At 40.8% G+C, this 12,229-nt stretch overlaps 2 protein-coding genes across 13 annotated transcripts in view; one reads left to right on the plus strand and one right to left on the minus strand.

The window, feature by feature from the left end:
- GREB1L (GREB1 like retinoic acid receptor coactivator) overlaps positions 1 to 12,229 on the plus strand; it is a 300,655-nt gene that overhangs the window by 264,208 nt on the left and 24,218 nt on the right. For all 12 annotated transcript variants that reach the window (XM_061596502.1, XM_061596493.1, XM_061596580.1 and 9 more), the window contains 3 exons: positions 776 to 891; positions 5,049 to 5,293; positions 8,681 to 9,228. In XM_061596502.1, coding sequence (XP_061452486.1) covers positions 776 to 891; positions 5,049 to 5,293; positions 8,681 to 9,228 — 909 coding nt within the window. The remainder of the gene's footprint in view (positions 1 to 775; positions 892 to 5,048; positions 5,294 to 8,680; positions 9,229 to 12,229) is intronic.
- Positions 1,205 to 12,229, minus strand: part of ESCO1 (establishment of sister chromatid cohesion N-acetyltransferase 1) — an 88,732-nt gene continuing 77,707 nt past the window's right edge. The window contains exon 11 of the mRNA XM_061596685.1: positions 1,205 to 1,757. Within this exon, the coding sequence (XP_061452669.1) occupies positions 1,700 to 1,757 (58 nt within the window). The 3' untranslated portion in view covers positions 1,205 to 1,699. The remainder of the gene's footprint in view (positions 1,758 to 12,229) is intronic.

Consider the following 12,229-nt stretch of genomic DNA (forward strand, 5'->3'; position numbering starts at 1 on the left):
TGTAATGATTACCTGTTTACATTCGTTTTCAACTGCACTGCAGAACAGATTAGGTTAGATAATCAAGTCAGTGTGAAAACTAGTTTTTAAAAATTTTCAGTGAATAACAGCACAGTACATGTTTGTTCAAAAGTGAGTCACACTGTCTTTAATGGGACTTACTCCCTAGTAAAATTGTTTAAGATTACAGTCTATGTTGAAACCATTAACCCTGGCTTTGGCTATTTGACCCTCACACATACTCACCATTCCTTCTTATGCAATATTTAAATTGGTGGTGTGGAGGCTCTCCTCATCTTCCTGTACTTAATCTCTGCAATGTTAGGGGTTGTTACACCTCCAACATTATAAAGGATTTAAATGTTTACTTCATTTCCTTATTGACATTTTTTTTATTGTATTGGTTTCCCTATCTCAGGCTGGTAACAACATTTTATTCCTCACCTATCCATTTCATAGATCACTTTTACTTCTCCATGTCATGAGTTTTTTAAGTGTGGCTGAGGGATAAGGCCAGCCAGCCAGTCTATAGTCTTTCCATACAAAAGAACAATACACTGTCCATTGGAATGCAGGAGATGGAAATAAAGTGTGTGTGTGTGTGAGAGAGAGGGGGGGGGGGGAGAGAGATGCAACAAAGCCATCAGCATCCTGCTAGCCTCAGAGAATGACTTAATTTGGATACCTGTGCAATGACTGTGTTTAGTACAAAGCATGTATGAGAAATAACAATGAAAAATGGATCCCAAGTTTTCTTGCTGTTCTTTTTTCATAGGCATGGAGAGGAAAGGAACGGGAGGATTGGTTTCCTCACACTTACCAGGATTTAGAAGGTCTGCCTTGTATTGTTGTTTTAACTGGCAAGGACCCACTAGGGGAAACATTTCCCAGGTATGCTTTAAATTCCACAGTACAGGTATTATTTCAAAAGCTTCTTAAAAATAGGCATAATTTCTAAATACTTATTTTAAGTGAAAATCTATTAATGAGAAATGACACATTTTCAATTAGGCACACATACATAGCTATAGTTGGCAAAAATGCACACATAGTTGTAAAAATAATGTTCTTGATTGAAAGGAATATGTTTATTTTAATAGTTACAATATTATTTTATTTAAAAGCATTTTATGCTGCCCTTCAGCAGAGCTATCAGAGCAATGTACAATCACAGTAACAAAACATCAATACCAAATGTAGAAAAGCACACTTAAATCACAAGACCAAATCAACATAAATTCAACATAAAGCTTCAACAAAGGAGATAAATCCTGCATACTAATTATACTATGTTTTAAAAGCCCAACAATCTCAATCAATGTATCCTGTTCTGCTGTGGCCACAGGGGAAGTAGCTATGAATAGCAGAACCTCAGCCAGTCCAGGGAAATCAGAACTCTGGGCTGTTCCCAGTGAGTCATTCTAGCTGTGTTGGGGAAGATTTTGTCTCAGCCAAGGCAGAGCATGAAGTCTTGAAGGTTGAGCCCTGCCAGCCTTTTTCAGTGATTCTGCCCCCTCTGGAAGAACTAATTGCAATGTTTTGAGGCTATTCTGCAGTCACATGTTCTTGTGAGGTTGTGGGGCAAGAGAGGCTGCAAAGCAATTATCTTCAGACTCCAGGGATGATGGAAAAACCTCAGGCTGGAGCAGTATAGAAGGCGGTGCTGAGGGCTTCACCTCAAGTTGACACAACTGATGTATCATCTGAATTGGTGTCCTCCAGGCCTGGCCAGGGACCCTGAGGCAGGGGACATGACACTATGAAAAGCGAAAAACATTATGCTGAGTCAAGACAGAAGAGAAAAGATCAAAACACATTTCAAATCAGATGAAGAATTTTGCCTCAGAAGCCCTGGTGGGAACTTAGTTATCCCAGTCATGAAGGTGGAGCACTCTTTCCCTTTGCAGATGTAAGTCGTCTGGCTCCTAACAAGCAACATCCTGATGGTCACCCCTCCTTCAACCTTGGTCTTGATCTCAGAAGGTGAAAAATTCCTCAGAGGCAGGGAAGCATACATCATCTGCAGTGCCAGCACACTCTGTAGCTCCCACTTCTGCATGTGTAGTGGCCTATGGGCAAATGAATGGGCAGCTCAAATTTTCCTATGTAATAAACACAAAATTGGGCGTAATTGCTGTCCTTTAAGGTAACTCTGATGGTAGACACATCTGCTTAGTTCATATCTTGTACCAGAGATACTAGAATAATTATATGGTACATTGAAGCAACAGAATGATAGCTATCAAGTCCAAACCAATCTTATATGGGCCCTCTTCACAGGGTAATGGATAATGTCTTTAAGGATGTCTGTAAAGGGGAATAAGATGTCCAATTTAATTTGAAGGGAGAATGCATTAAGCTTCTGAAGTGATCTTGTGACTTTGTTCCGCCCTCAGAAAATTATTTGTATATGAACAAAGCTCAGATTCAGTACTAGGCTGTTTACTTAGTCTGGCTTCAGCCCAGGAGCTGTTACCAACATGCTAGTAGATTCATCTGAGATCGAAGAACAAAATACGTCTAACCCAATCTGGATGACATATTAATATGCTATTCCAGATTTTTTTCCTAAGATGTCTGTCAGTGCTTCTTCCAATACTCATTAAACTCAATATGAACAAATCTTAATTCATCTAGGGATGAAGATAACCATCCAACAGCACAGTCATTTATATGTCTACCCAGAAGTAAGTACTCAATGAGACTTATTCCCAGGTACTGAATTGCAGCTTAAGTAGGTCAGTGTATAATTGGCCTCCATGGACTGAGACCTAGATTCCCTGGTCTGCCTTTAGGAATTGTTAGTGACCAAATACCCCTAACCTCCCAGGCCTCTGCAGTAGTTATCAGACTTATAGTTAGAAAATTCAGCAATTTTACTGGTGGGTCACCACATCCTTGTCATTATACATTACATCAGTTGACAGGATGATGTTCAAGGTGCCATTGCTGCCCAAGAAAAACATTGCACTATTGTGTAGGTGTGCATTGTCATCTTGCTCAACACAGAGCTGAACTACAGACACAAGAGACATGACAGTTACCTCAGAAGGTTCAGAAACTCTCTGATGGATCATTCACTAGTCCAATGAAAAGTATCTGATGGCTTTTTGCAAGAGTACCAGTCCCTATCAGCAGTTTGACCAAAGGAGTTCCTATGTAGGTCTTCCTTTCAGTAACGTTTTTTTGCTTGCACATTCCAGCAGTTCTATGCCATAAAGGTTAAATAGCCATCCTGTTGGTTATAGGTGCCATCATCCTCCAACTTTTTTAGTTGGTACAGATGCTGCAGTAGAACCTCTGCAACCTCATGATTTGTCTGGTACCAGCTGAAAGACCAGAGAAGGAATGGGGCTATCTAACAGACATTTGGTAGCCTGACATGGACAAGAGAGACAAAACATCAGCAAAGCTCCACTATACTGCTGTTGTAAATAGAGATTACACCTTGGCCTGAGGACATTCACTTGACTCCACTTATCTGTTAAAAGAATGAGTAAGGTTGTCCCACCCCTCTGCCAATGCACATGCTTGCCACAGCTTTGCTCGCCATGTGAGAGGGCTCCATGCACACACGTGTATAGCTTCTCCATGTGATGAGGGATCCTGAGTCTATGGGACGCTTTTGAATTCCAAGAAGCATTAACATGGATGGTCCTGGCTTTTGTGGGTATTCCAAAATTACTGGAGTTTTTCCTAGGTTAGACGTAATGTGTTAGACATAAAGTTGTTTTTTAAAGATTTTTTAAAATATTTTCCATTTTAATATATTTTAAAGTCTTTTGTTTTTAAGATGTTTTAAAGTGCTTTTAGTGTTTGTGTTTGCTGCCCTGGGCTTCTTATGGAAGGAAGGGTGGGATATTAAATAAATAAATAAATTATAGACTCAATCTGTAGGAAGGAGGTCATGTCTGCAGTATATATACTGGTTTATTTTTTAATTTTTTAAAAAAGAATTTTAGGCTGCCTAAGCTGAAGTTTCCAAGGTGACTAACAATGCAAAAAAGTTTTAAAAGCTAATGAGTTACATTAAAATATCCACTAGCAGTAAAAATAGCAGCTTAAAACAAAAATAACAGCAGGAATAAAACAGGAAACAGTTTGACTCCTTATAGGAGTTCCTTGGCTTCTTCCAGTGTAATTTGGGGTTCTGTTGCATATGTGAATATTCTGTTCCATTTTGCCCTTCTGTTCCCAAATGAGAGAGCAAAGTGTGGCTTATTTGTGAAACGTCATCCTCTTCATTATATTTTATGACTGTCTGTCTCATGTGCTTGCCTTGTGACTTCATATATAGCAAGCATGAATGGATTTTCTTGATCCCATTCCATTATTTTGTGGATTCACTCCTTCCCCCATTTCAATCACCTGCCTTTCTGCATAACTTGAGAAAACAGCACGTTTGCTGCAGTTTTCAGTTCACATCTTTTTTTTCTGCATAGGTTACTGATGTGCTTCAGAGCATATGTACGTTGTTTAAGTCACAGCCCATAAAGGAATCTTGAGATGATAGTATGGTCACATCAGGATTCCCTTTTGTGCTGTAATTTAATCAGTATATGCATGTGCATTGATTAAATCATACAGCAAAAAGGGATCCTGCTGCAATCACATACTCCATTTTTGCACTGTGATTTAAATGATAATCAGCATTTGTGAGCTGGAGCAGATTTGTAACCTTTTTTTTTAAGGCATGAATTGAAAAGAGTAGCAAACTGGGCCTGTGCAGCAGGCAGAACAGTGTGGAATAAAAAATGGAAGAATTATGGATTAATAATGTATTGGCGCCATTTAGAAATAAGATCTGACAATTTGACATTCCAAAATCTGGGGAGAAATTAACTGGGGACGCACATCATAGATTAATATTTCAGAGTAAACAGAGAAATCCCTGTGGCTGTCCCTCTCCTGTCAACGCCCCATTCTCTGTTAAAGGCAAACTAATCATTACCAATTCATACCTTCATGGAATACCACAGATAAGTAATTCACATTTTAATGGCAAAAAAGCAATTTCTCCCCCAAATCCTTATATATTGCTTTTCCAGGTCCTTGAAATATTGTGATCTTCGACTGATTGACTCGAGCTATTTAACTCGCACTGCCTTAGAGCAAGAAGTGGGCTTGGCATGCTGCTATGTTTCAAAGGAGGCAATCCGAGGGCCCATTGTGGCCCTTGACCTTAGCGAGAAGGAGCAGGAGAAGGCCAGTGTTGGTGAGAATGATGCTGATGAGCTGCTGATTGACATGGAGAGGCCCCAGAGTAACAGCAGTGCTGTGACTGGAACTTCAGGTTGGCTGTCTATTTACTATTCGGTTCTGCCCTTGTTTGTCAATTAATACCCTTTGTCTTAGACATTGGAGTTTCAGGAGGTGCTGAATAGTCAGTGATTAAGCAAGTAGGAATATAAGAAGCAATTTCAATTGTTGTAAAAGAAAAGAAAAATAGAAATGACACATAGATCTCATAGAATGGGAAGAACAAGGGGAAGGTGGCATAGAGGGGACAATAGAAAGGAGGTGATGTAAAATCATACTTTAAAATGATCCAGATTGCTTTCAAAATTAGACATTAGGGATGTAAGAAGAGGAAGACATGCAAAAGTTTATTTGGGGATTGGCAAGTGACCATGTTGGTGGTCTAAACATAGTAAGTCCCTTGCCTATTCTGTAACAATTGTATGAGGGTAACTGCAAGATATTATTAGTAATGGACATCTGCTTTTTTATGCAGAATACAGAACTTGTAAGAGTTAGCCTTGAATGCAGGTGGAAGGCTTAAATGTTCTTACAAATATGCTCTCTTTTCTAAGCCAATTTTACATAATTTTTTTCTAGTGTGGCCTAATGCCACATCTTTATGGACTGTAGCCCAGAAGCAGTGGCATTATGTCCGCATCTCAGAAGGTGAAACTGTGGCCATAGATGTAGGCTGGGTGGCAAAGTGAAGTTTGGTATCATTCTCACGAGAGCTAGTCTCTTGTATTCTCCAGAGGGAAAATAGTGGAGCCAGGGTGGTACAGAGATTAGAGCATCGAACTAGGGCAGGAGAGATCCAGCTTTAAATCCTCACTGAGCCACAAAGCACATTGGATGACCTTAAGTCTGTCACTCTGTCTCCCTCAGTCTAGCCTATCTCGCAGGATTGTTGTGAGAATAAAATGGTAGAGGGGGTGGGGGAAAAGAACCATGTACACTGCCTTGAGCTCCTTGGAGGAAAGCAGAATATAAATGTAATAAATAAAAAAATACCAGCTCAGGTGACCTCAGCTCAGTTTTTGCCTGGCTTTTCTCCTTCGACAGTAGATTAGGCTGGTTAATTAAAATCAACTTGTGGAATTCCATATCCCTTCCTTATTGCCTCTTAGGCCTCTGTACCACCTTAGGGTTTTCGGGTCCAGAATGAAGAGGGCCCCTGTGCTTGTATGAGTTCCACAGAAACCACAGTTTCTGCTGGTGTGGCTTTTTCCATCATAGTTCAGAAGTTGTACCTGGTGGGATGTTCCCTTCTGTGCAGACTCATGCAGACTTAATGCACCCTTTAACTGTTATCAGAAGCAGGCTACAGATATTTTGGACATACCACTAAACCATGGTTTAGCACAAGGGTGAGGAACTATGTCTAGCTGGCGGACTGGATCCTTACCTCCTCATACCCCTACCGGATGAGTTTGACAGGTGAGTGGGGCACAGTGATATCAGGCGAGCCATTGTTTTGCCTGTGCAGTTTGAAATCAAACCACGCAGGCAAAAAAATATGTGCAGCATGCAAGACTTCCTAAGTGCTACTGGTCAGCTGATCGGTAGTGCTTGCAAAGCCCTTTTGTCCAAGCCCTACATCTGACAACTGACATTATGTATGATGTGAGGTGTAGGGCAAAATGGCCTTGCTGCCAAATGGGGAGGTTAATTAGGTTCATGGTCAGGAGGTTCCCCACCCCTAGTTAGCCCTATGTGAATGAGTCCAGCCTCCTCCCATGCTCATGCACTCCCTGCACCCCCTTCCACATGTCTGAGATGGGCAGTACAGACATTTTTGCCTCTGTTTTTAGTTAACCAAAGTTTGTCATTTTGTCCAGTCTGGGAACTGTGGTTAATGTTAACTATGATCAGTTTAAACAAGACAGCTTCAGAAACCAAGGTGTTAGGTTGACTTGTTTTAAACTAACTACAGTGAACAGCAGTTTGTCCATTTGGGCAAAATGACAAACCTTTAGTAACTGAACACAAAAACCTCTGAACTTCTCCTCATGCTAGAAGAGGGGAGTGGGGAGTTTGCAAGCCTGAGAGAAGGTTCACATAGCTCTAAACCCATTGCTCGGTGTTATATCCAAATATGGCCACTGTGGGCTTCAAACCCTGGTTTCAAATCCTTAACAAAAGCTGGTTGGTGCTAACTGGATATGGATGTGGTTGAGAGAGAGCACATGATCTGTCACTTCCTCATAATAACAATTGTTAAAGGATTGGGAGTAAACTGGTCATTAAAGGCAAAAGAACCTTCCCAGGTTTGGACCTGGAAACCTCTGCTTCCTTGGCTTTCTGACCCATGGCTTTCAAAGATCTGTTGCTGTTGGGTTTTCACCTTCTTCCTAGGCCTTGCTCCTAGGAAGCAGCTGATGTGAAGGCAGTAAGCCAGCAACACTTAAAAAAATATCACTATCTCCCTGCTAAGACAAGCTTCACTCACTTGACTTTTTTCTGTTTGGCTTCTGTTAAAGTCACAGGAGCAGAGACCTGTCATATATGACATCAGGTGTGGGACAGGTAAGGGTGGGGCTTGGCCAAAAGGGGCTTTGTCCGTTGTGCACCATTTCCCAAACTCCTGACAAACAGGGAAGTGGTATGCATAGGACTGAGCAAGCCCTCTTCCCCTGTGGGCCAACTTTGACAGGTTTCAGTCACTTGGATCCATTATAAAATCAGATGATTGACAGATGAATGGTCCTGATTTACACATGGGTGGCCAAAAAGGTTTCCCATCTGTGTCCTAGACTCTGTGTATTGTTGCTTATGGCAGGGCTCCATGCCTTATGAAAACTGCATGACAGGCAGGAATATATAGCTGCTTCTTTTATACAGTGTAACAGACAAGAATGTACAGTGATAGGGACAGCTGCAGCTGTTAACATTTCAGCTACAGTGCAATCCACTCATGATCCACAGGATGAAAGAGTTTGGATTTGGTGGGTCTTGGGCTGTCGCTGAGGCAGGACTCAGCTGGGGCTCAGCTGGCCTAAGTCACTCAGCTGGGGCTCAACCAACATAATTTACACCAGCATGAGTCCCAAAAAAGGGGCATTCAGGATGGTGGTGGCGGGATGGGGCAAGGAGAGACTGACATGTATTCCAAACCCTATTAAGCTTGGTCATGTGGCTTAGGGCCCGAGCCTCAAACCTCAGGTCCATACTCACCTGCCAGCTTAGCTGGCAGTAGCCACTCCTGAATGGAGTTTGGAATAGGGTTAACTTATGCTGGTCTTAGTTACATTGGTTTTGTGTAGTTAGGATTGCTTTGCTAGTAATTAAACTTTTAAATGAGACATCTCAGATTTGTAGCAGCAGAAGATCTGGCTGGCTCTCTATTTACTCATTAACCTTGTCATCTCCTCCCTTTTTGTGCTGTCCATGAACTGAATAATAGCATTAAATGAATATTTTTCTGCTTGCTTGCTTTTAGGTTCTATAGCAGAAAATGGTGTGAGCTCCTCCAGTGCCACAGACAAGTCTCAGAAGCCACCAGGATCCCTGAACTTCCAGAAGGTGACCAATAGTGATGAAGGGTTTGCTGCTGGGGAGACCTTGAAACAAGAATGTGACTCTCTAGGCAACCAGGTAGCAAGCAGTACCACTTCTAAATTGTCAGCAGCATCCTCTTCTGTCAGCCAGTCATTCCGGTGGCCTAGCCAGTCTATGAAAGAATTCAAGGCTTTGCAGGTGTCCTTACCCCGGACTGTGATCTTATCTAAAGCTGCCTACTGCCTCCTTGGCTCACAGAAAAGTGGGCAACATCCCTTCTCTTCATCTCTCTTGCCTCATGCTGATGTTTCTTGGGTGAGCTCTCTGCGGCCTTTGCTGCACAAGGACATGACCACTGAGGAGCAGTCTTTGTACTACAGACAGTGGACAGCAGCTCGGCAACATCATGCAGATTACAGTAATCATGGAGAAACCAGCAGCAGCAGGAACTTCTATCCACGACGCCTACTTCTCACGGGACCTCCACAGGTAATGTCCTCTTTGGGGCTGTGGGGATAGCCCCAAATTTAAGGATAATTATGTGGGTCAAAATATTTAACAAGTTAGGAGGTCTGGGTTTTGGCTGTAATAATGCAAATTAGGATACATGCAACCATGGTTGCAATAGAAGTGAAATACTTTTGAATGTTTTATTTCCATTTTTCCATATTCATATGCTTGCATAATTCTGCAAATCCTTGCACAGAACACTTTGTTAAGTAGAAGCAAATCTGTGGGCTGGCTGATCAGGAGTGAACTAATGCATGACCTTCCAATGCCATCTGCACTATACTGGGTATCTGTTGTTCACCTTGAGCCAGTGCATAATTAATCCATGCTATAGAGAATTAAAATGGGCAGGAATGGGACATTTTCAGTCAGGCAACTACAAAATATTTTATGCAGGAAATGAGAAATTAAGAAGAAACAGGGTTGCTTTAATAGTGAGAAGTGATGTAGCAAAAGCAATTAGGAGCTGTAATGCAAGGTCTGAGTGAGTTATCAATGAGATTAAATGGGAAACCTATTAACATAACCATCATCCAAGCCTACACTCCAACAGCAAACGCAGAAGAAGAGGAATTGGAAATATTTTATGCAGAAGTATAGGAGGAAATTGATCACACACCAAAACAAGATATGATGATAATAATGGGGGACTGGAATGCAAAAGTAGGGAACACAGAAGAACTAGGAATTGTGGGAATATGGGGCTTAGGATATAGAACCGAAGCAGGAGAAAGACTTACTGAATTCTGCGAAGCCAGTAATTTGTTTCTTGCAAACACATTTTTTGAGCAACCAAAAAGATAACTGTACACGTGAACATCACCAGATGGTCAATATAGGAGTCAAATTGATTATATACTTGGTAGCAGAAGATGGAGAAGTTCCATACTTTCTGTGAAAACAAGACCAGGAGCAGACTACAGTACAGATCATGAACCAGTAATATCAAAAATCAGAGTAAAGTGAAAGAAGAATAAAGCAATCATAATGCCAAAAGACAATTTAAATAACATCCCAGAAGCATATAAAGATCAAATAAGGAACAGGTTTGAGGCTTTAAACTTAGTTTAGAGAACCAGAAGAACTATGGATTGAAGTCAGAGACATTATCAGGGAAGAATGCAAAAAGACAATACCTGTAGTTAAAAAGAGAAAGACCTCAATGGATGACTGAAGAAACTCTTAACATGGTTCAAGAGAGAAGGAAAGCAAAAGCAAAGGGAGATAGAAACACAGTTAGAACCCTAAATGCAACTATACAGCGACTAGTACATAGGGACAAAGAACTATTACAATAGTTATTGTATAGAAATAGAAGAGGACAACAAAAAGGGTAGAACAAGAGCGCTATTCCAAAGATTTAGAGAAAGGGAAATTTAAACCAAGAGTAGGAATGCTGAATAATCAACAGGGGAGCACACTTTCTGACTGAGATAAAATAAAAGGATGGAAGCAATACACTGAAGGACTCTATAAAAAGAGATGCAAGGATGACAGAATCATTCCTGGAGGAACCATATGATGAAGAACCAGAAATTTTAGAATGTGAGTGGAAAGCTGTTCTTAAAATACTTGGAAGAAACAAATCACCAGGAACAGATGGCAAACCAATAGAGTTACTACAAGCTACTGAGATTATATCTATCCAAATGTTGACAAAAATTTGTCAAGAAATATGGAAAACAAAACAATGGTCCATAGACTGGAAGTGTTCAATATACATCCCAATTCCAAAGAAAGGGGATCCCAGGGAATGCAGTCATTATCGAACTATTGCCTTAATATCCCATGCAAGTAAAGTAATGCTCAAGATTCTACAACAAAGGCTCTTACCATATATGCCAGATGTCCAAGCTGGATTTAGAAAGGGAAGAGGTACTAGAGATCATATCACAAACACATTGGATAATGGAACGGAGCAAGGAATTTCAGAAGGAAATCACCCTGTGCTTTATAGATTACAGCAAAGCTTTTGACTGTGTAGATCATGAAAAACTATGGAATGCTTTAAAAGAAATGGGGGTGCCACAGCATCTGATTGTCCTGATCCGCAACCTATACTCTGGACAAGAGGCTACTGTAAGGACAGAATATGGAGAAACCGATTGGTTCCCAATCGGAAAGGGTGTGTTTTATCACCCTATTTGTTTAATCTAACATATCATGTCATATCATACGGAAAGAGGCATTGGACCAAGATGAAGGAGTTGTGAAAATTGGAGGGAGAAATATCAGTAATTTAAGATATGCAGACGATACCATACTGCTAGCAGAAACCAGTAATGATTTGAAACGAATGCTGATGAAAGTTAAAGACAAAAGCACAAAAACAGGACTACAGCTGAATGTCAAGAAGACTAAAGTAATGACAACATAAGATTTATGTAACTTTAAAGTTGACAACGAGGACATTGAATTTGTCAAGGATTATCAATACCTTTGCACAGTCGTTAACCAAAATGGAGACAATAATCAAGAACAGGTCCGTCCTTAGCATGTACGGGGCCTGGGGCAAAAGCATAGTTGCCCCCCCCCCAGGTTCATCTGTATTAGGGCTCCATTTATTGATGTGAAGAAATCTTGCGTTTTTTGAAACCATAACAAACATTGAATTTACTTTAAAAACTGATATACTACTTACCATCTCTATGGGGGGCTAGGACAGGTGCCTATCTGAAATCCTAGACATGGTTTCCCCCTCTTCATTTCATCCTCACCACAAACCTGAAGCAAATGTGAAGCTTGCACCAGGCAGATCACTTTGAGTCCTAACGCTATAATATTGATCTCGAGTGAACTCTTCTCTATTGTTGGATTAATAACAGCAGCTATCATATATGCTTTATTGTTATGTTTTGCTTTTATACATTCAAGACCGCAGAGAAAAAATACTGAAAAAACTGGACATCACTTGCAATATATGGCTAGCTCCTGCACAATTGCCTGTGTCTTTCAGTGTGGAAACTGAAGCTAGATGACC

This window comes from Rhineura floridana, chromosome 1 (assembly GCF_030035675.1).
Source record: "Rhineura floridana isolate rRhiFlo1 chromosome 1, rRhiFlo1.hap2, whole genome shotgun sequence".
NCBI classification, from domain to species: Eukaryota; Metazoa; Chordata; class Lepidosauria; order Squamata; family Rhineuridae; genus Rhineura; species Rhineura floridana.